Below are 25,300 nucleotides of genomic sequence, written 5' to 3' on the forward strand. Positions count from 1 at the left end.
CAACTGGCTTTTAAGCTTAGAGGAATTAAAGACAAGAATCAATGGCTAAAAAAATGTTCTAGAATACTACACAAAAGTAACTATTTGACTTTCCCACTTTGCCTGGGCAAATCAGTGTAAAAACTTACATGCTATTATATAGGTAAAACTGAAATTCTGGATCTCATCACAGAAATACCTGGCAACCATATGTAAACAGTTCCTGGAATCTGTGCTTTCTAACTTGGACTGCTTGAAGTGATGTTTTCCAGGACATGCACATGCTTAGGAGCCACTTTATCAAGAATTTTTAGAATTCCCTTAAATTATCAACACAGAGTTAGGAGATCTATTTCAACATCACTGAAAAACTCTTTTGTGAATTCCACAAAGCAGTATCTGTGCATTACAGCTATTGTTTAAGGAAACACATTACTCAGGCCTCAGGCCTTACTGAGCACACAGAATGAATGAAGGAGGGTAACCAGAACACTATTACTGACACTTTTGATTTCAATACCAGGGGACACAGATCTGAGCTTTATACACTGCAACTGATGCCTGGAAAAAAGCTGTTCAGTGACCCTCACCACTTGTGTAGCCAAACATCAGTTCAGCCTCAGTTTGCTTTGCCGGATTTTTGTGGTATTATTATCCTCACTATATAAATAGGCTACAGAGCCAGGGGGATTAAGATCACAAGTGTCCCTTTAATGCTCAGCGATGTGACTTTCAGAGAACTTAGGAGGCACTATGGGCAATATTCAAAGCACACTTCTGAAGAATCTGAGCTGTACACGTGGGAGAAGCAGTCTTGCAAAACCACTGGAGCGGCTTAAGCTCTTACAGACTCCTGTTTGTTGGCACTGCAGCAGCCCAGCCAGCCAGCCCTGCAAGTATCCCAGTACAAAGCAAAGCAGGTCACTGAGCACCCACTGTGAACACTCTGCCTTATGTGACTTGCTCAGCATCACAAAGCAGCTCTGTGGCAACGGCTGGTTCAAGAAATAGCTCTCCAAATAGTATTCAAAGGCTTTAACTAGCAAATCACCTCCTCTTTGCCAGTTCCACCCTCACTTTACTAGATAAATTCCAAATTCTTTAGCAAATTGAACAGAGAAATGTAAACAAAACTCCTCTTCCATACTAGAAGTGTGCATAAACCTCAGCTGCTGAGAACAGAGGCTGGCAGCAGACTCAGCAGCCACTGACAAACACAGCACATTTCTGCCTCATGTTACTGCATGTCACTGTGTCCCAATTGATGGCAGGGTGATGAAATGCTAGTCCAAGCTTTAATCATTAGTAAAAGCCATTATCTGCAGCAGCTGATCTAAAGCCTATTCTAAATCGTCAGGCACCTGGGTTTGTGCCAATTGATTCCCTCTAACCACTGCTGTATCTTTCCCATGTACGAACATGGTTTTGCTATGCATTTAAGAAAAGGAATGAAAATCATTTTATAGACAATCAGATTTACCAAATCAGATTTTTCTGGCTGGCTAACAAATTTCATCCCCACCCAGAAAAGGATGCACATTACTTTTTAAATCTGAACTTTTGCTGCAGTCCCTGCCAGAGGCAAACGCTCTGGGTCACAATTTTTAAGGGCTTACGTAAAATCATAATTGTTACAGCAGGACTGCAATTCTGGTACATCATATACCAAGAAGAAGGTGAAGTTACCTAGTCAGTGGATTGCCACTGAAATCTGCTACCTGTAGTGCTCTGCAGAATGAGATGCTTTCTGGTATTTCAGGAATATCTGCAGAAGAAAAATAAAAAGGAAAAAATTGTCAGTAACTGTATGGCATTGGCATTGAAATTATTCCTTAATGTCAGTAAGGAACTCACTACTGCAAGGTGTTATCTTGGTATCTTTCAAGACATTTTAACGTGCAAGACTGCTCCCTGTCCAAGTACAGAACTATAGAAGCAGACCCATTTTGTGCTTTCCACATCCCGTTTCCCCCTCCTACTCCATGTTAATCCTCCTACTACTCACCTGTCCTTGGACTGATCTTTATCAGACTCTGCCCATCAAAAGAATCAGACAACCAATATGCTAGGGCTGCCCTAAAGAGCCAATTATAATCTGAACCTCTGGTGAACTGATCAATACATGACCACATTCTGTAGTGGAAGAAAGAACACAGGAAAGGAAAACAGTGGAAGGAAGAGAATGTGCAAGCCTCTCCACATGCAATTTACACTCATGGAGCAGAAACACCCTCCCTTACACCACAGCCAAGTAATTCAAAAATTATATTTACAGTGACAGGTTGCAAATAAGTAGTACCATAACTACACCATTTCAGATTGCCAGGAAGTAAACAGAGATATTTGTACATGAAAACAGGTGGATTTTTTTTCAAGGAACTTCAATACAGCACATATATATGCTCAAGTCAAGTACATCTTAAGAAATAAAATTGTCTTCTGGCACTCTTACAGCAAACTGAATATCCACAAATAGGCTGCAAGTCTTCTGATTAAGTACCTGTTTACTGTCACTGAAAATTAAACAAATATTTATGTTTCCTTGAATGCCAAAATTAATCTTTGTGATTGATTTTGAAAGTAATTTTAAAAAAGTAAAATTTAAGTAAAGGTTGGACTTCTGTTCCAAAGTTTTTGGCCATTTCCACTGACCTCAACAGCCACGTATGATCTAAATACATTGGAAAAAAGAGAATTAGTTATTTTCCTACCTACTTGACTAACTCAGAGTTGAATACCCATTAAATTTGTTCAGATTTTCTCCCCAAAAGAGGTGTGATGGAGAAAGAAGCACAGAAAAGAGGAAAGCACCTGCTCACCAGGTTCATCTCTTGCCAGGTAATCTCACCAAGAGCACCTAATTTGAATGCTTCCCAACTCAGAACAAAACCACAGAATGGTTTGAGTTGGAAAGCACCAAAAGCATCACCTAGTCCTACCCCCTGCCACAGGCAGGAACACCTTTCCACTAGACCCTGCTGCTCAAAGCCCCATCCAACCTGGCCTTGAAGACTTCCAGCAATGGGGCGTCCACAGCTTCTCTGGGTAACCTGTTCCAGTCCCTCATCATCCCCACAGCAGTTAATTTCTTCCTAAAATCTCATCTAAATCTAGTCAAATAGACAATGGAACTATTATCTTGCATTACAGCAACAACAAATACGGACACTGAACTTGGCTAACCAACAGCAAGTAAAAAATGTCATCCACTATCCAGTCTTCATGCTATTCTTCCCTGGGAAGTAGCTGGAAATGTTCTGGAAGGGACATCTCTATTTCAAACCTTCTGAGGATGAAGAATTACTTATTTCTGTGCAACCAAGCCAGCATCCACAAACTTTAGAATGCATTTATGTACACACACAACCCTTTCGCACAGAGATACACACTTCAGCACGACAATCATTCTCACTGATTAAAAACAAACCAGCAAGCAAACAACAAAAAGTAAAGCTAAAGTAAAAATAACTATCCTAATTTGTGTGGGGAAAAAGATATATACACATAAAAACACAACATATGAAGCAGAAGATAAATCCTCAATGCAGAAATTTCTAAAACTAATCATGCTACCAATTTCCTCTCCCAAAATACAGTTTCACTGCCATTCTGCAAATAGTTTCTCTTGTACTTCTGTATGAGGTACTACAAAACCCAGAAAATATGCCTTCTCAACAAAACTATTTTGACATGCTTTTCCTGTTGTAACAGTCTTGGATACTACCTGTAAAAGCCAACAATCACCCAAGCTAAGGAAAAAATTACTCCAATATATATAAGATACCACTTGCAAAAACACAGTATAGGTACTGCTTATAGTCTGGATGTATTTGCAAATTACTGAATCTGTTCTGGAAATAAAATGTGCTTTCCCAGACCATGAAGTCACCACATGACCAAAATTCTTCAATAAAAAGAAGAGACACAGCAAACAGACACAGCAAAAACAAATTTCATTTTTGTGGGTTTTTCTCACATAATCTCTGACCCAGGAGACATGGGTAAAGCAGTGTTGGAAGGAAGAGTTTTCCACGGACAAGAGGCATTGGGTTAGAGAACACCTAGGCAGACCTGACTTCCGTAAGTCCAAGGGCCCTGTTGGTGCTGAGGGAGTGCTGAGGGAGCTGGTGGACACCATGGCCAGACCACTCATGATCATCTCTGAAAGGTCACGGGGATGAAGAGAAGTGTCTGAGGACTGGACAAAAGCAAATGTCAGCCCAGTCTACAAAAAAAGCAAGAAGGGAACTGCTGGCCTGCCAGCTTCACCTCAATCCCTTCCAAAAGATGATAAGAAGGTGGTCAGGAATAGTCAGCATGGATTCACACCTGATGAAATGTATTGCCTTCCACAATGAAACAACTATCTGGATGGATGAGGGGAGAGCAATGGATATTGTCTCTTTGGACTTTAGCAAGGCTTTTGACACTGTCTTCCACAATAACCTTGTAGGCAAACCCAGTAGGTGCAGACTGAACAAATGGACAGAGGACAGAGAACTCACTGAGCTGTGAGTCCACACCTGGAGAGCTGTGCCACATTCTGGGCTCCTCAGTGCGAGACAGGGAGCTCCTGAAACAGCTCCAAAAGGTGGTTAAGGGACAGGAGCACCTCTCTTACAAGAAAGGCTGAGGGACTTGGGCCTGTTCACCTCAAGAAGAGACAACTGAGAGGGAATCTCCTCAACATCTATCAGTATCTGAAGGGAGGGTGTCAAGAGGATGTTTCCAGGCTCTTTTTGGTGGTGCCAAGCAATAGGACAAAAGGCAACAGATGGAAACTGATGCACAGGAAGTTCCACCTGACTATAAAGAAAAACATCTTCACTGTGCAAGTGGCCAAGCACTGAAATAGGTTGCCCAGAGAGGCTGTAGAATCTTTTCCCTGGAAATATTCAAGTATCAGCTGGACACAATCCTATGCAATCCTGTGGTACAGGACAATCCTGCTTGAGCAGGGAGGTTGGATCAATGACCCACTGTGTTCCTTTCCAATATTACCCATTCTCTGATTTTGTAAAGTGCATTCCCCTCACTTGATTATTTTTCACTATTCATTTCTCTCTTCTGCCTATCTGGACAAAAGGATGGACAGAAATTCAGTGCAGCTCTCTGAAGCAAGGATCATTATACATTTACTGAATTAATTTTCATTGTCAAGCATCTTAGAAAGATTTCTCAAGCAAAACACAAGTTAAGATACTTCATCACTACGTGTGAAGATTAGTGTAACATTGCATTGAATAAATGAATTTGGAAGAGAAAAGAAGAGGCACATTTTACTATATGACAGGAGTGAGTGATCATTGTAGCAGAGAAGATAACGGTCCATAATAAAACCACTGACATAACCAATGGAATGCAGCAGAGGTTATTAAAATATACAAAGAAGTCCTTGTGTCTCTTGATGGATTAAGAACCTTTCACCATTAGTGTTGAGTACTCAATTTTGTTACAGACATTAACATATACATGCCTGCCAATATCAGCAACAGTAAGGTTGAATACTTTTCTTGACACTGCTGGATAACCAGCTCAAATCCTACTTAAATATCTAGGATTCTTCTAATGCTACACTCTGATGAATGCTTTGCATTTACACGCTGCCCCAGATGTCCTGGTATGCAGACTGTGCAGCACTGCTAATAATACAGCCATAAACCAAACATAAGCCCTGTGACGTGTGACAGTACAGATACACTGACAGCAGAAATGAACTTGTGGCAGCAGCAGTGGATCAAAATCAGACTCAGCAGTCATGCATACAAGAGGGCATGTGTCCCCCACTCCATTCAAAGCACCTCTTCTGATGTTTATATGTTTATTGTTACAGTTTGCACAAGAATTTGCTAACAATTTAGCAAGCCCCGTACAAGTAACTTTAGAAGTAAATTTGACACTAGGGAATTCTGTACTGCCTAGATAAGGAAATTACTTCGAAAAATCCTTCTGATTGATGATAATCCTTTCCTCCTCTCCCCCCCACCTTTTTTTTTTTTTTGGAAGATTTTTACAACAGTTACATCAGTCAATCCACATTCCCCCACTTTTCTTCCTCTAATGGCTGGGAGAGTTATTTTTAAACTGATAAAATTTTTGTATGGCACATTTTTTCCAGCATTCTATGCTAAATTTCAAGAATTGATAATATTCCATCCACACAAAGGCTACAGTACAGCTAGCATCCTTTATACATCCTGCAACATTGAAGATAATTTCCAACACCTAATCAATATCACAACACCAATGGCCAGGAAAGTCCTGGGCTGTGACAGGGCTGCCAGACCAGAGCTACTCAAAGAGCGACTCTCAAGTATAAGGGTAGAGGTCAAAAAAGTATTTTTGCAAGAACTTTGCTGAATTCTCAGATATGAGAGATGCCCCACATTCCTCAGGGAGAGTTTAACACGCTCAAGAGTCCTTCAGGGAGCAACTACTGGATGCAGTCATATTTTCCAGCTATGAAGGCAGCACAGAGCACTGTGTGTTAGGAGCACAGGAGCTGGCACACTGCACACACCCCAGCCAGAATCAGCAGAACAGACCAGATTTACCTGGTCATAGTGAAAAGTCCACCAAGAGGTATATGCAGCACTTTTACATAAAACACCTTTAACTGCTTAGCAACTAGTAGTAACTCATAAATGTAATTTAACAGCTGATTAGTTTACACCAAATTTATACCCAAGGAAGCCCATTCTAGACTCAAAGACTGTGAATCCATGCAGCATTACCCCTCAGGAGAGATAATCAGCAGCAAACCAGGTCTCATCCATCCAATTCAATACACAGATTATTTCTCATATATAATATACATTATCAACTATGGTATTCACACATACACCCACACACACCGAAGGTCCATGGATGCATTAAGCACCACAATGCTCAAGTGATTTAGGAGCCTAAAGGTTCTCTTGTCACTTCCAGGGGGGCTCCTCTGTGCCACCCACCTTCTCAGAAGGATCCCTGAGAAGCCTGCTCCTGGAAAAGCTCAGTTTTCTCCACCTCTCCTCCCTCTACTAAACATGGAAGGAAACTGCTCACTTTGTCAAAATACCTTTCAAGTGGGAATTTGTGCTGCAAGCATTTGTTTGTCTTTCTGAAGAGCTCTCCAGCTGGAAAGCCCAGCTGAGCAGGCTGCTGTGACACAAATGTCCCCACCACATCTCTGCACCCTCCCAAATGCAGCTCCCGAGGGTCTGATCCTGCAGGGGGAAGGGATGGAGGAAGGTTACTCATCCTCTCCCTCCATTTCCATACTGAGATCATGACATTCTCATTGATCACACAGGTTTCCCTTTTTTTTTAAAACCAGAAGGCTCTGCTACTAGCCCTGAAGTCAGAAGTAAGCAACCTCTTGTGATGAAGTGCTACAAGTTTTGGGGCACAATGTGACAGGAGTCGTGTGGTTCTTGCAAAGTCTATTGAGATTAAGTGGTTCTTTTAACAGGCCGTAACATTTTCCTCTTCAGGCTCTGAAGCTGAGGATATACAACACACAAGAGATAAAGTTCTTTCAAGACTTGTCTTTAAAGCTTTAAGGAAAATTCACCAACAGGCTCAGGTTGCATTTTCTCAAGTAAATCCCTTACTGAATAATTAACAAGAAACTGAAGAGACATGTCTCATTTCTCCTCCTCACTGCTTCTGGAAACATCCCTTTCCAAAACACCAGAGGCACCAGGGACAAAGTCCTCACAAAACAGCATTTCACACATACATTTATATTGGACATGTTACTTGAAAGAAAACTGTGCAGAGACATAAGAACAAGCTGGATTTTTGAACAGATAGCATGTTGTAATTCAACAGACTATCCTTCTCAGCTGCAGCAAGCAGCAGGAACAGAGATCAGGAGCTGTACATTTGAAACAGGAGGAAAAAACAAGGGGGGGAGAGAGAAGGAAGAACTGGAAGACCAGATCACAAGGCAAACAATAGTTCCAGGTGAATTAGGTGCAAGAGCCCAAGTTTGAACAAATTTATGTATTCTGCCTTTTCACTTATACATGCCAGTCAAGAATTGAACAGAAGAGTTAATGGAGATATTTTTATAAGAATTTCCACCTTGGACCTCAAGGATAATAGGAATTAAATACTTTTAGTCTGAGAAGTAAGGGTAAAAATTGTGAAAACTAGTATTCTACCTATGAAGCTGTGGATGAGAGAACTTTATTCCAGACTAATTCTTCATTAACTTCATTGTCATGTCATCTTACATTCTCAGTAAAATGGAAACTGAAACCCAAGCAAATCTGTGAATACAAGCAGTAACAACTTGTCTGCAGATTACCATTTTAATCATCTCTAAGCTAGATTATTCAGAAAATTAAGTTTTTATTTTATGTCACTCATATATGTACTGTCTGATGTTTAACACTCCAGCTGACACTTGAGGCAGGCCTAAGGTTTCTGCCTACAACTTTTCCTGCTCCTCTCCACAGCTTTCCTTTGGCCTTGTATGAAGGCACTATTGCTAGATGCACACATAAATACATTAGCAAAGTCTCATCAGAAAGGACAGTTAAATCTGACAGAACATGCCATGATGGAAAAATCCACTTTTCTGCAATCCATTTAAAAATAACATCTTCTAGACTTCTCTAATTAAATTATTCTATCATGAGATTTCATTTGTATTCTCTTTCTCAATCACAGTCACCACTTGCTGCTTCTTCCCTCTCCTTGATGAGAAGCCCTGCACAAGGACATGGTCCAGTAATTTCTCTCCTCACCTTACTTCCCCTGCTGCATAGAAAGCTCTCCTCTTCCTCCAACCTACTGACATCAAATTGATTTTAGTGACACAGATTCACAAATCAGATTCGCTTTTACATCACTTCTTCAAAGTAAGTAAGAATTTCTACATGTCTGAGGCACTGTGCAGAGCTCCAGAGTCCAGAAGTCATTTGCAGGTGTTTCTTTCTTCCCTAATCTGCTCCTTTGTGTATCAATCCCTAAACCTCATGTGTAAGACATTAAAGTGATGATGTTTTTAAGCACAAATTTTAAACTAATCTCAAGAGAGAAATGGGAGATAATACAAAGAAAAGGTATGTCACAAGAAATCAGATGCATCAAAAAAAGCCTAACTCAAAAAAGTCAAAACTTAAGCATGCAACACAATTGTTAGCAAGCAGCCATCTAAAAGAGCAAAAAATTATCTTATCTCCAAGTCTGCTCTGCTTTCATTAGCACAAAAAAATCCCCCAAATCCCCACAAAACCAAAAACCAGTTACTATTCAGACTATATGCAGACTTAAGTTACTCTACCACCATAGAGAACACAACAGTCTCTGGTGGGGTGTTCCATCACTTTCAGGGGTTCACACCAGGGTTGCAGCAACTGCATTCACAGGATGCTTTCTTGTATCAGATAAGACATGTCCATACAGGAGTAGGAGAGCAAATCTTGTTTGTCTGTAAGCACTCACTTGCACACCAATCAGTTCAGAAGGCAAACAAGCAACATCCAGGAGTTGCATATGTTAACAAAAAAGATGTATTTGTCAACTATACTGCCTTCCAGCACAGATTGCTGGCTTCAGGATTTTTCCTTGTCCAGTGAGAAAGAAAGCATCAATTCCCATCTATTTCTCAGCATCCTAGGTTTTGCTATTCACCACCAGACCTATATCAGCACATTCATGTTAAGGCAGTTGGTGGCAGGCAGAGAGGAAGAGGATTTAATGGAGGAAGTCTCTGCTCAGATGCTGTGGAAATGCAGCAGAAGTGGACAGCCAGACTCCAGGCAAGAGCACAAAGCAACAGCAGCCTTCTAATCACTTGTTGAATAAAATTTATCTACCACACAATGCATGTGGTGTCCTGATGATGACCAAGATCTCCAAAGAATCTTTCAATCAGGTTTTAAAGTGACTAAAAAGAACAAAGACTTCAACTAAAAAGCAGAAATATCAAATTGTCTGCAGCTGAAAGTAGGACAGTTAAATACCATTTTTGCAGAGTTCTCCAAGCACCTTGAGAGCTGAAGACAAAACAAAATATAAGTTTCTAAATTTGCAACTGTGATCCATTTTGGAAGCAAGGAAAACTTAAGAATAAGACTCATGGAGCACTTGGGATACTGATCTTCTAGAGACTGACTTCCAAAGTCTTGGACTCTGCTCAGACCTTGCGTAGCAGCAATGTAGTCTTTCCTCACACAGGGCAGTGATTATTGACATGCTTGTGAGGAACCATCTCTACTGTTATGGTAATCCTAAAGTAGCATATGCATCTTTGGTTAAATCTGTAATTATTTTCATATAAATGACAGCATATGGCAACTGTGAGGAGAGAGGATTTTGAAATGAGAATATTCTCATGTCTCAAGACTTGTATCCAGAACGAGCACACTATCAATACAGTTGTAAGTTCAGTTTAATCAGAAACTACAAAAATGGGTAGCAACTAATATATCATGTAGCCAGAGTTCATCGCTATGGTAGGTATAAAATATTAACTGTACACATTAAACAAACAGTATTATTCTTACTGGTTATCATAGTAAAGAACCACGTTGAGAGTTTGGTATCAAGCATCATGCAGAGCCAAATATAGCTTAACAAGATGTGCCCACACAGAGATTTCCTCAGTAGGTGCCACAGCAAAACCCATCACTTCTCAGTTCACAAAGTAAGGGATCTCAGCTCCACCAAGAGCTGAATCAGCAAACAGAACAGCAATAACCTCTCTACTAATAAGATAAAAAACTATTTCATTCTCCCACTGCACTCACACTTGCATCTTTTCCATGGTTTTGAGTCTTGGGGCTTGGACATAACACCAAACTGCAATGTTACAGACCACTTCCACAGAGGATCCCACCATCTGAGCCCCCTTACCAGCTGCCAGCTGTAAAGTCACTACAGGCAGCCAGTGCAAAACTGCCAGCACAGAGCAATTACCAATGCTATGGGCTAGCATCACCAAGTCCTTGGTATAAACATTCAATGGAAGCAAGAGGAGCAGCAGAAAAGCCTGCCAGGCTTTGATCACAAACAGACAGCAACTCACAGGCAGACACAGCAGTGCAAGAAGCTCCTCTCCTACAAAAGCAGCAGGGTCAGCCAGCATCAGAGAAAGGGGTGGACAGCAGGACGGTTCAAATGGCACTCCTGAAGCTGGGAAGGATAGGAAAGCCACTCCAGTGCCTAATTCCTACTATCTTAGCTCACAGTGATTTTCTTTTTATGCTAAAAGAGCTGAATGAAACAAGCTGCTGACAATCTGTCAATGGCTGTGAAAGGTGTATGACATTAAGAACAAAAGGCCTGGGTTCCACAGCACACCTGTTAAGAGAAAGCGTGTGCAGGATAGAAATTTCTTTCAAGTAAGAATACAACAGTTAAACTAACAGCTTCAGGGCATTTTAAGGAACATGCAATATCATGACAAAAACACATGAGTGGAGCTTGGAGGGTTTATTATTTGTCAAAAGCAAACAATACCCCTCTTCTTGGAGAAGAGGGATACTAAAAAGGATTGCACCACCTCTGCAAGAACACAGCATACATGCATAGTACACAGAATCCTGAATATCAGCATGCCTTAAATTAACTGCAGAAACTTTATGCATTGCCCCTCCCGTCCAGAAGAAGCTACAGAACAAGAAAAGCCATTAACATTTTAATGAACCCGGGATAGCAGGGCCCTAAGCTCTAAGAATTTGGCCTCCAGGGGCTGTGCAAGAAGAAAAGGGGGGATGGAGTCACTGAAGGAAATCTCTGGGGGATGAGAAGCACGGGGTAGCAACCTGCTACAGCTCACAGGGATCTGAAACACAGGGCATGCCTTTGGAAGAAAGGGAAGATAAATGAAGATCCAGCCGAGGCACCAGGAAAGAACTGCAGACATTCAAGCACATCTTTCTGTCTTTGGAGACTGCACTTTATAAATCACAGGGTCTTTCAGGACTTACCTGAGAGAAATGTCTGAGTGCTGTGGGGAACAAAATAGCACACAGGCACTTGTGACTGTGCTTAGAGCAGAATCCTCCCCTCCCTCATGCAGAGCAAAGACTTGCACTGGAGCTCCATGCAAAGCACCTGAGCCCTACCCAAACTTTAGGGTGATCAAGCAAGAATGCTTCAGTGACCCAGTGTCTTCACAGAATTCACCTGTGGTATGAGAATCCAGGAAAAGATTTGATCAACCCTGGCGAGTCTGAGGGAACCAGCAGTAGCTTCAAACACACAGCAGGTGAGTTTCTATCCCAGAAGATTCTTCAGGAACACTCCTGAGTTTCAGACATGCTTTGCCATCAAGTCAAAAGTGCAGGCACGCACTGTTGAAATCCTACTGTGTCTGTTTTCTTTAGCCTTAGAATGAGCACATGAGCTTTTTGAACAACTTGATACCAAGAAGCAGAGACAAACTGCATTGCCAAATAACCTTCAAAGTGTTCACCATCACTATGCTGTTTTCTTAGCACAGCTTCTGTGCCCTCTTATATTCCAGTCCTGGATTCATCCTTTCAACCTTAGCACAAATAACAGCCCCAGCCAGACTAGAAAAGCACAGTAGGGATGCTTCCTAGGAAAATCTGCATGAACACACAGGCCTTCCAGGGTATGAGAAATAGCATCAACATGCAAATACTCCAGGAAAAGTTTAAGAATATATGGCTGCTAGCCTTCCCAAATCCTTTTCCTTATGCACCACTGAGGCTATCCTTACCTTCCCCAGACTTCTCTCACATACACAGGGAGCGTCAAATTTCCATCTGCTCAAGACTTTTTAGTTTTATCTCTTTGAAGGATGTTTGTAGCTCTAGAGTCACTCATTAACCAAGAAACTGCTTAAAGAATTTATTATTGCAGCACATTTTTAACATATATACTAACATGTCTTGGGCATTTTAGAACACCTGAGAATTTAAGAGAGACATGTCAGAGTTTCCCTATGGACCCTTCCCAAGTGTGTACAAAACAATGCTACCTGCATGGCACACGTACACAGAGCTACCTGCAGAGATCAGCAGAGACTGATCCCTCCTCTAGATTCAGCACCCCACAGCTGCTCCAAGCACAACTGGCCACCACAGCTTGGAAGGGCACCCAAGTCCATCCCTATGACACACTCATCATCTCACGTGGCTTCTAATGTCAAGCCATATGTTCATATGTTCAAGTTCATATGTTCAAGTTCATATGTTGGCCAAAGGGTTATAAACTAGGAGAAAGGAAGACATGTTATCATTTTATTATGGCAGAAATGGAAGTACTCAGTTTATTCAAAACCCTTTCCTCCTTCTGTGATGAGAGGTTAAAATAGAAAAAGCTATTCCCATGCAGAGAACATTAAATGAATTTATATCTGCATTTTTAAGCTCTTGAGGAAACAGAATGGCCAGAACTGAAGGCAATTAGTGCACCAAACCAGACAACTAGAACAAAAAACACAGAACAATGATCTCTTATTTCCCAAGCTCAGATGTCACCATCACACTCTCCTATTCATGCAGCATACTGCATTTTGTAAAGCAGAGCTGTTTTTCTCTGCCTGAAAGGAATATGAAGAGTTCCTATTTTTTTCCCTAAGTAATTTTGGGCAGTCAGAAAAAGAAAAATCTTTTGGAGTGCAAACAACTGAACAGGACAAACCTGTGGCAGGTTTAGAATGAGGCATACCAGGAGGTGGATTCAAAATACAAAGCTAATAAATTAAAGTACTGTAAAGCTCAAAAACCTTTTGTGAGAATTCCCCCTGCAGCACCCCAGATGGTGTGTTATGCCTTTTGATTTGGAGAACCATGAGACAATCATAAAAATGGCCAAACAGTGGAAAGTAAGACTAGTTATTTTCCACCGCGGCCCCCCTGCACCCCATTGCACGGTGCATTTTTAATTTGAAGAGTCAAGTCATGCAGTAACTGTGACATAATTAAGCAGAGGGAAATGGTATCAGTCACCTTCTGCAATGAACCACAGAGAAAAGAAAGCAACGCCATAAAATGGGTAATTAACACTGAACCTTGGATATAGGAAAGGAACTGCTCCCTGCCACCTGCATTAGTTCAACCCATTACTGGAAAAAATACTTCCCTGTGCAGTAACTTCTACTGACACACGCATCTACCCAGCCATAAACATTCACACCATCTGCTCCTGTTACAGCTCGGTTCTCAAGCCAGCTTCCAAGCCAGGCTGACAAGAGTTCACATGGCTCTGATCCACCAGCTCCTTTTCCAACTAGTTATTCATTTGCAAAGAGAATTACTAAGCCAACAGAGGGTTTCTTTTTGTATGAGGTCTCTCACTGACAGCACCCAACTCAGTCAAACTCAGTAGCCAAATACCACATCAACTAATGTTTGTGTATTTCTAAAATGTTTTAACTAATCTGTCTCTTCAGTCTCTGGAGTTTTTTCCAGTTTTCTTCTCTTAAAAGGTTTTCCAAATGTGCATAAAATTATATGGTTCACAGAAATTTTTCAGCAATTGCCTGGAGACTCATCACGCTTCATCAATTATATTATCAGATAGAGATAGAATTTAAAGCACCAAAACAAATAAAGGAAATATGCTATAGAAAGGTGAAGTACCAACAATATTCTCAGTCACAAAGAGTCGATGTGAAGTTAAACCATCAAGAAAAAAAAGGCTCCCAGTTACACTGTTTATTTTCTTGAATTTTCAATTACAACCCTCATTTATTTACGAGGTTACACAACCTTGATCGCTCCCACCCCTTCCATCACAGCTGAGAGAGCATTTTGAGCACATCCACTGCATGTAAGGAAGCAAAAATAGCTGACAGTTGCTCTAATTTGGTAACACAGATTCACTGGTTTTAGATCACTGGGTCAAAAGACTGCTTAAAGGTGACCCAGCAGCCCCTGAACTTCTTGTAGAACTCTTAAGTTCACCAGGCCACAGAAAAAAAATAGTTGTTTTCACTCCATCACAATGCAGGACAATATACACAGCAAGCATTGCAAGCAAACAATAAACCCATGTTGTTTCCGACAACACATTTTAGAAGGTAGTTTCTCCCAGCATTCTTTTCTGAATTCATCTTTGCAGTTGACAAACAGACTGATTCTTCTTCCACAAGTACAACTAGAAATACCAGCACTCTGCCTCTTGCTAATCCCAGGTAAAGACCAAAGCAGAGATAAAGAACTGGACTTCTAACCCACAGGCAGTCCTTTTTTTAGGACAGAAAGCAGCTTTATTTTTTTTCAACTTCTTTTTTTTTTCTTTTTTCTGTTTTTTTCCATCTCTAAATGCCAGGCATTTCAGAGAGCTTGGGGAATGAAGTCAACATTGTGACAGATACACATATGAAACTACCACATGAAGCATTTTTTAAATTGAAAAATAAAACAGGCTCTCAGAAACAGAACTACAGCCAAGCACTATTTTATTACTGTATTTATACCACAAGCTCCCTTCTCCTCTTTCCCTCCTTCCCTCTAGAACCAGAGGTAAATCCATGAATTAGACAAGGAAGTGTTATCTATGTCCTACAGAACAATTTCTGAGACACAAAAACCCTACTAACACAGTTTTCTAGACCATGTCATAGGACAGTATAGAATCAAACAAATTAACCTTGGAGCTTACCATTTCGAGACAAATCAAGTTCCACCAGCTGCATGAAATTTGCTATTTCTGGGGGGAGCCGTTGGATTTCATTATCACTAAGTCCAAGTTTCCGTAACTTCACAAGCTGGAAGAAAGGCTGAAAGAAAGAAAAAATTGCATTTCAGAAAATATTCACATAACTCACATATAGGCATGATAAATGATGAGGAATAACTAGAATCACTTTTAAAATGTGAGCTAATTAAAGCTATTGCATGGCATTAGTTATGCAGATCTCCTTCACATCTGTACCAGAACAAACAATTTGTTTTCATTTTCACATGCAGACAAACTATAACCTGTATTTTACCTAAAATGAAAATGCATGTAAAAAAAAAATAATCCGTAAAGCTTGCTGTTAAAGATCATTGCAGACAGACACTAGCAAAATCCAGAGTGCCAGTTTAAAGTCATTAATGGGGCAAGGCTACCAAGCAGAGTAATTATAAGCATCCTAATTACACACCAGGGCTCATTAGGAAGTTAATACAGAGGAAGGCTTCTAAAGAACAAGATCCAGAAAAGTGATGAAGAGGGGCTGACAAGGACTTCTTGAGCAGTGAACACCAAAACCAGCTAGGTTACAGAACCAGCCTCCCCCAGGCAGGCTTTCCTTCCAGCCTCAAACACCCTCTGGCCTTCACACACAAGTCATCTTGATCAAAACTGAACAGACTCCTCCAGTTTTGAGTGAGTTTTGTGCCTCTGGAGTGCACAGGGAGCTTGACCCAGCAGTCAAACACCTGCACCTCACCCACTCACAGCATGTGTGCATGCCTGTACCCCTGTGGTTTTGCCCCCTTGGGGAAAATGGAAGATGATATTGTAAATTTGGGATACCCACTTACATTTCATCACCTGCAATCCCTTCTACAAAATTAGCACCTTTTCTTGAGGTTTTTCTTTTATTTAGGTGATGGAGTATGTGCTCTAAATGTCACTCAGATATTACTTAAATTGACACAAAAAGGGATAGTAAGGCATCTCACTAGGACACAAGGCAAAAGCAGTTTCATCAATCTGTATTAAAATACAGGGTTTCAATCTTATTTTGAGTGGTCAAGATCATAAATCAGGTTAAGTGCAAACTTTCGCACTTCTGCATCAATCTTTCAGTACACATTGTGTCACAGAAAAATAAACCACATCTGAAACAAATGTGCTTTCCCTCCAAAACATGGGTTCCTTTTAGGGGATAAGAAGGATAGAGCTTTAAAAAGTTTATAAACACTCGACAGTAAAAGATGCACCAGATTTGAATGTGGAATTTCAAAAGCATTTTTGAGTCAGAATGGCATTCCTCCACTGTTCCCCATATTGAAAGTGTTTTATAACACTTTGAAAATTTAAGAGGAAGGTAAAATTCTCAGTAATTCCATATTTCTAGCTCCCTAAAAACTTATATTCCAATTAAAATAGCCACAAATGCTTTTTAATCCTTCATTGTCCTCAAAAGATCCATAACTGCATTTTCATATCATTACCATTCTTACCTTAAAACAAATGTAGCCCTTTCTCTAAATATTTATTAATATGCCTAAACTAAAAATCCATCAGAAGCTTAGAAAAGCACTTAAAAGACACTTTTGTGAAAACACAGCAGGAGTACACTCTGCAGAAGAGATCCCAATCTGTCCTAACACTCCAAAGTAAATACTTGCCAAAATGTGTTCCTCAGAGCAGTGTGTAGCTGCTAAAGTGTATGAAAGTTATAAATATTGATGTTCTCCTACAAATCTTATCTGAGCAACAGCTGTCCCTGACAGATATTCACAATGGCAAGTGAGCAAAGACAGCAGGAACATGGTTAAAAGACAGAGCAGTCCTCCAAAGAGCTGGATATCCTCAGGAAGGTTTGAGGTACCCACAGTACCACGTGTCAGTGCAGTTTGTATTTATTAAATGTGCACAGCACGTGTGCAACAAGCAATATTACACAATATTTAAAGACATTCCTCTTTCTTCAGCTGATTATTACATAAAAGAATAATTAACTGGAAGGTTTATTTTCCATCTGCATAACAATTTTTAATGAATGACACCATTTCCTAGATAAAATCAAACTGCAGTTACACGAATGGCATTTCTTTGAACTTCTGGTTTGTTTGGTTTTTTTCCTTTAAACTACAGGACTCAATCACTCTTGCATGTTTAGTGCATCCTAGTCCCATTTCATTAAGTGTTCTTCCTTTCTCTAAGACACATCATTAGTGCTCTGAAGCACTGCTGGAGAGGCAAGCAATTCCTTTTAGCCATATATGTTTTATCTTTCAAAAAGGCCACAAAGGAACAATTGGAAAACAGAGAACAAAGAGAATTAAAAACTTACTCAATAGAGTTCAACAAACACAAACATATATATGTATACATATGTATGTGTTTAAATATCTGAGATTTTAAAAATACATGCCAACAAGAAACATGTTCCTAATTTGATGTCTCTAACACAGTTCTGCCTCTATTTGATAAGCTCTAACACAATCCAAAGTGCAATGGGGCTGTTGGCCAGAGCAGCATATCCACCCAGCATGCTCTAATAGCTGGTTTTGATTGCAGACCCAATGCCTCTATGAGTATCTTGGCAACACTTCTAATGCTGCTTAGTTTAGCCAGCCTAATTAATAGTGCCTCAATGAGAAAAATAATGCCATGAGCATAAGCACTGAAGTAGCCTACAACTTGCTATTTAGTACCAGTTCCTGACCCTCAACTGAAGCTTTTCCTGCTATCAAAGAATTTATAGAGGTTTCTATTATATGGATTTTTTAAGAATATACAACTTGAACAGATCCCTTCTCTCACTGGAAAACTAACCAAGACTCTCTCACCCAGACACATATTTTTAAAAAAAAAAACTTCATTCTGACAAAATTGGGTCGATGTCAGCCAACAGAAGAAAAAAAGTAACAGATAAGTGCATGACTCACTGAAAAGTATAAACAGACAGTGTGATCCCACAGCCCTCATTTTTATACCTTTTTTTTAAGAATACCACTACAACTGGTACTCAATTCTATAAAAAAAAGTTAAGAGAATTAAGCCAAACTAGTAGGATATTTTCTTCCGTGCAAGTGGCCAACACAACATATCTCTGGGTTTCTTTCAATGGTTCTCTCCCAAAACAAAAAATACTCATGCCTGAGAATTTTCCCTGAAAATTCAGCACCTTGGCTGATGGGAATAAAAAAAAAACATAAATGGAAATACATGAAAACAATAAACAGTTGAAGTAAAACACATAGGAGGGAACAAAGATGTTTTTGCAGTTAATGCTTTCTAAGGGGAGGAGCAACATTCCAGCATCATCTGAGCTGCTAGAGCCTTTGCAGGGCTAGAGACAGGTCACACTCCAAACCCACCTGGCACAGGTAGCATAACTAAAGGTGGGTGCACTGTGTTAAGCAAAACATTACCACAGAAAGACGACTACTACTAGCTATTGTAGTAGTAGCAGTAACAACTAGCAGCAAAGATAATTAAAAATTCTCTTTAGGTAGAATCCACTGCCTAATTCTCACAATGGGCTAGAATAAGCAGTAGACATTAGAATGAGATGTAAAGGAGAAAGAAAATTGCAAATTAACTTGCTTCATGGTTACACACACACCAGATAAGATGAGGGTTTGGTGGTTTTTTGCTTCAGGATTTTTTTTTTGCAAGCACTTGAGCTGTTGCTGACAAGATTAAGAATTTGTAAGCATTTGCTCTTATGTCAGATTTCCTTCAGATGCCAATATGGATTTTCCACATACACATGCTGCCTCAGCTTTTAAGGCTTCTTCAGGCAATTATATTATTATATTAAAATGAATTAAGTAAGCTCTAAGACAGAGTATGTTATTAGGTTCTGTTTCATAAGTATGTCTGTATTTATTTGACCCGTTTTCCAAACTTACAAATGACCAACTAAAGGCTATCTATGCTTTAGAATTAAGAAGTTGTACATAGCAATTTAAACACAGTTTAACTCCTAAATGCATTCTTGTTTTAAATCTTACTTCAGGCTCCATTTTCTTCTCCTACGTGGTAAACAAAAATCAATGGGGACACCATTTCATTTGTTTACTTCCAATCACCAGCTATGTGTCCTCCTTCAGTCCTCGGATAAGGGAAATTACAGCAAATCCTTCCCCACACTTTTTATAGTGCTTCAGAAAGATCTTTTCCTGAAGTCTTTCTTCAAGCAAACACAAGTAGAAGAGGCAATTTTGGTAAGCAAAGCAGTGAATAAGAGACAAGGCATCAAATCCATGAAATAACCTTGCAACACAGCTGCTGCCCAACAGGGCCCCTACCCCTTGCTTTTGGGAGTTACCATTTTGTCTGCACTGCTGCTTGGCTTCAGAGGCAGCAGAGGAAGCCTGTAAGGATATCATGCTATTTAGTGCAATACAACAGAAGCCCAACCCACTTCAGGTGAACACACTGCTTGGTGCTCAGGACACCATGAGGAAAACAAGGATTAAATCCCGTAGTGAAGCAGCACCAGTGAATCCAAGCATTCAAGTTCCTCAGAATGGGTTTAGTAACCAGGCTCTGGCACAAGCATACACACACATTCCCCATCTCCCTGAAGGGCAAAGAGGCAAGGGTGAGCTTTTCCTCATTCCTCTCCACTCCACTTCTGTCCAAGGCCTCTGACAGACTATCATATCAATAGGGGTCACTCAGTGCTGAGTATTCCAAGGAGAGACGACGCTCAGTGCCCTACGCTCGGGTGGGATTTCAAGTATCACTTCTACTCCAGTGGCCATCCCAGTCTGGAGCTCCCAGCAAGCTGTAATGCACCCTGCACTCCACTCCAGCCTCAGGACATCACCCTCAGTCGAAATCCACAGCTAACCTGTGAGCAAAAAGCTCTTTCTAGGATGCAATTCTGTACATCATTGTCTTAAAATCCAACCCAGAGACTTCTGCCAGTAGCACGGGGGGGAGCGCAGAGGAAAACCAGCAAGAGCACAGAAAACAGACACCTTTCCTGTAGAAGCACATCCAAATTAGCTGCACAATAAAATGCTGAGGAAGCTGAATCCTACTCTGGATTCATGAAGTGCGAAAAGAGACTCCAGTAAAGCCTAGCATGGTCATTCTCAGTTTGGCATCTCCCACAAAGCCTGCTAGCAACATCAGGACTCCTCAAGTCACTCTGTCTCCTTTCACCTGTGAACAAGGACAGCTGGCAAAGGCAACAGGGTTTCACAAATATGGATCCCATGTGATCCTTTGGGCACAACCACTTTAATTTTCAAATACAATACTCCCTTAGATACAGAAACAACTTCTGAGGGCAGGGATGAACTCACAGGGCAGCACAGCAGGGTCATCATGCAATTGATGACTGCAGCAAAGCAGCAGCTGATGGACTTGCTCTGGAGCCGTGAGGAGATGCAGCAGCAGCTGGGGACAGACAGCAGCACACAGACCTCTGCCTGCCTGGCAGATGGACAACCACTCCATGCAGCTGAGTTCTCTAATTCTGTCTTCACATGTGCCATAAGCAAAGACAGAACTGTTATATATACTTGGCATGATGAAAGATTGTTTCACACATCCAACCATGTATGCAGAATATATTCAAGCTATCCTTTGGTCTTGCAACATTCTACTACCAACTTTGTGATCATGAATATTAGTGAAAAACATCACGGAGGTGGACATTGAAGCAGGAGTCCATACAAAACATTAATAAAACTACTAGATTTCACAATAAGAGAAAAATATTACTAAAAGAGCACAGTTCATGGGCACATATCCTAAACAGAACCAGATGCTGCAACTGCTGCCTCTCCCTCCAATGGGTACTTGAAAAGAAAGCCCAAGAGAAAGATCAGCCAGGCTGTGGCGGAAGGCCTACAGAAGACAGAGCAAAAACTGCACCAATGCCTCACTGAAGCTGGTATTCAGCATCGACCTGCTACACTTCTGACACCCTACTTACAAAGCATATGCCATTTTCTGAACCACTGACAAGGATGGGCCACTTGCAGGTCCTACTCTCAGTTGTTAGCGTTCCTTTTAAAAGAAGACAAATGAGGAACTATCCACTCTCAAAAACCAACACACTGCAGCGCTGAATCAAAATGCTGCCCTACCAAGCAATGCACTGACCAGGCTGTCTCCCACTGTTCCTGGCAGACAAGGATTTACCTTCTCTTTTATATCAATTAAGCAGAAGCAACGAAGGTTAAAGGGCACTCCATGCTGGAGGTGTTTGTTAAAGCACAGTGGTGAGAGGGACTACCTCTGCCTTTAAGAGAGGCCAGAAAACACCTACAACAATGAAACACAGATTCATTGCAGTTAAATGCCTTTGCCATTTGGAGGGAAAAATAAAAAACAACCAAAGCCCACATTAATCTCTCTAATGAATTTCTAGCATGCATTTTTCCAGTATACAAGACTGTTGGCAGGAGGTAATGTCTTTATTTTTGACCAACTGATATAATTACAAAAATAACCCTACGTATAATCATAAAATTTATTTTAGAGGTACAGATGTATAATCTCTGCCCACAAATGCTGTCTCACCTACGTACATCACAAAGAGAAGGGAATGCTACCAGTTTACTACAACAGTACACACCTTACAAAAAAAAAAAAGTTAAAGGTATTGAAACACAACTACTTAATTATTTTCAACTCAGGACAAAAATCAGTAGAGCTGAGCTGTTACTACAAAAAACTGTCATTAGAAAATATTTCAAACCAAGCACACTTCAAAAATCTTCTGAACAATCGCAGGGACACTACCAGGGAAGACAATGACTTTCCTTTGTTTAGAAAACAGACTAAGTTCTTCCATCAGACTGTGGTCTTTCATTTGATGTCAAAAGGTAAAGTATTCATCAAGTGTGAAGCAATACAACAGAAAAATCTGGAAAGTGGGAGGAGAAAGCCTAGACATACTTAACTGGTAATAAACTTCTTTGTAGCCTTCAACACAGAGCTCTATGTTTAGAGGTATGTTAATATAAGGATCCAATGTTGCTTCTCTACAAACTATTATGGATTTTAATAATTCAAGCATGTACTGCATGATAGATAGTACTGACAATAATCACAACAGGTTACAAAAGGTAACATAGTCTCAAGATACCAGTGCTCTTAGCAAGTATTTTAACATTTGTCATACTGAAAAAAAATCTCAGACTTTCAATAAAACTACTTTTCCTGTGTGTACAGTCTGCTTCAGCTTCACCCAGTGGCACAGTTCTCTCTCTGACACTAACTGTAAAAACATAGTTGGTCAAATCATACAGTGGTATTTCTTTAAGGATTTACAGCGAGATGTGCAAAAACACCATGAAATTATCAATGTAGAAAGTAAAACAATTAACTATTTGAGGGTGAATAAACCTGGAAAACCACAACAATTCCATCTGTATCATTAAAACCACCCAGGTTAAAGATGGGCAAAATCTTTGATATGCCCTCTACAGAATCATAAAACAAGTGAAGTTGGAAGGGGCTCTAGAAATCACCTAGTACACCCCTACTCAAAGCATGGACCACCTAGAGAAGGTCACCTAGGACCATGTTCAGTCAGGCTTACAGCATCCTCATGAACAGAGACTGCACAACCTCTCTGGACAATCCATGCCAGTGTTTGACCACCCTCATAGTAAAAAAGTATTTTCATATTTCAGACAGTCCCTGTGTTTCAGCCCTTGCCCACTGCCTCTTGTAAGGTCACGGGGCCCCCCAAGCAAGGTTTCATGCTGATTGGCATGTGTTTATATAAAACCATGAGCCTTTCTCTTCTCAAGGCTTAACTATTCTGGCTCCTTTAGCCTTCTCTCCTGAGAGATGCTCCAAGCCCTTAACAGTCTTTGTGGTCCCTACAGTGTATGTCCAATATGTCCATGTTTCTTCTTTTGGGACACCCAGCACTAGACAGAGCACTCCAGGTCTGTTTCCCCAATGTTAGCCAGAGGACAAGGATCACCTGCTGGCAATGCTTTGTGTTGCACAGCCCAGGATATTGTTGGTCCTCTCTGTCATGAAGGAGCATTGCTGGCTGACAGACAACTTGTCCACCAGGTTACCCATGGCCTTACCCATGACCAGCTGTTTTCCAGATGGTCAGCCCTCAGCCTGTACTGGAGAACTGGGTTATTTCTCTCCAGGTGCAGGTGTATTTCTCTTTACTGAACTTCATGAGATTCCTCTCTGCCCATTTCTCCAGCCTCACCCTGTCCTGCTGAATGGTAGCATAAACATAATTTTTACCAACCTCTTCCAAAGAGAATCCTAAACATACCAAAGGTTGTCTTCTCAAGATGCTGCTTATTGTTCTGTTCCTTCCTCTCAGAACCCAGAACTCCACCATCTCATGGTCACTAGAGCCAAGGTGACCAAGGTCAGTACAGCTACTACAACCCTGACCTTCACATCTCAACCTGCCTTTTCTTCTTTTTAAGTATGAGGTCTAACAGATCACCTCTGTCCATTAAATCCTTGAGCAGCTGTGTTAGGAAGTCATCAAAGCATTTCAGAAACTCCTGGATTGTTTATGTCCTGATATGTTGTCCTTCCAGCTGTTATGTCGTTCAAGACCCATGTGAGGGCCTGAGCCTGTAAAATGAGACTTCTTCCAGTTATGTGAAGAAGGCATCCTCTACTACTTCATCCTGATCAGCAGACACCCAAAACAACGTCATCCACTAATCCCAACCTGCTCTCAGCTGGACCATCACCCACCCCAAAGAAAAACTCCACAAATCCCTGCTACTCTCTCATCCAAAGAGCAACTCTCCCCATCCTTGCTTTCCTGGCCCGTCCTGCAAGAGCCTGTGTTTATCCACTGCAGCACTCCAGCCACGTGAGACATCCCACCACATCTCTCCAAACTCAAGGAGACCTGTGCATTCAATAAAAGGAGACAAAGTCCCTACATATGTACAACTTAAGCAGCTATAAACACAAATTTAAAGAGAGGAACAGTACGATAATCATGTCTTTCCACAGATTACTGGCCACTGACCAAACAAGTGTCTTTCAGGCTTATGGTTGCATAATGATAGAAACAATGGTACAACAGTGAAACTCAGCTCAGAACAGGTTTTTTCCTGAGACAAGGTACGGTATGTGAAGAACAGTGGGACTGTTTCTTAAGGAGCTTTCACAAGATTTTAGTAAGATAACAGCACCCTGGATTTCAACAGCACACGTAACAGAGATAGCAGCAGTGCTGAACGTCGAGCAGAGCAGACCAGCAGCATCTCTAACAAAGAAACTGGGGCACAGGACAAGGCCAGGGGTTAAACAGGTCTCTTGGGAAAAGGGTCTCACATCTATCTAGTAACTCTACAGAGAAGCTTTAACATATAACACCAAGAAGAAAAATTACAGATGACAGATATAATTTGTAAGCTCAGAGATGCAAAATGATTCAGTGCTGCACTACATTAGGTTTACAAACACTACATAAAAATCATTCCCCAAAGGAAAAAAAAAACTTCCTCAGACTCTTAGGCTAAATTAAGTGCATAGAAAAAATTTTGAAATTTTTTCTGCCACTGGAGTTTTTCCATAAACAACATCTGCTAGAAGTATCATGGGAAAGTGGTCTTTATTCTTTGAGTTAAAGAACTGAGCAGCAGCAAGACAAAACAGCAGCAAAACAAGTGTTATAAGCTATTTCCACCACACCAATGTAAAGAATACTGTGATTTAATACAAAGGCCAAAATATAATACTGCATTCAAGGGTTCCTAAGATTATT

General features: G+C 40.7%; 1 protein-coding gene across 1 annotated transcript in view; it reads right to left on the bottom strand.

The window, feature by feature from the left end:
- Positions 1 to 25,300, bottom strand: part of LRRC1 (leucine rich repeat containing 1) — a 68,471-nt gene that overhangs the window by 37,853 nt on the left and 5,318 nt on the right. The window contains exons 2-3 of the mRNA XM_063150683.1: positions 15,556 to 15,673; positions 1,666 to 1,744 (exon numbers count right to left, since the gene is read on the bottom strand). Coding sequence (XP_063006753.1) covers positions 1,666 to 1,744; positions 15,556 to 15,673 — 197 coding nt within the window. The remainder of the gene's footprint in view (positions 1 to 1,665; positions 1,745 to 15,555; positions 15,674 to 25,300) is intronic.

This window comes from Melospiza melodia, chromosome 3 (assembly GCF_035770615.1).
Source record: "Melospiza melodia melodia isolate bMelMel2 chromosome 3, bMelMel2.pri, whole genome shotgun sequence".
In the NCBI taxonomy this organism is placed as follows: Eukaryota; Metazoa; Chordata; class Aves; order Passeriformes; family Passerellidae; genus Melospiza; species Melospiza melodia.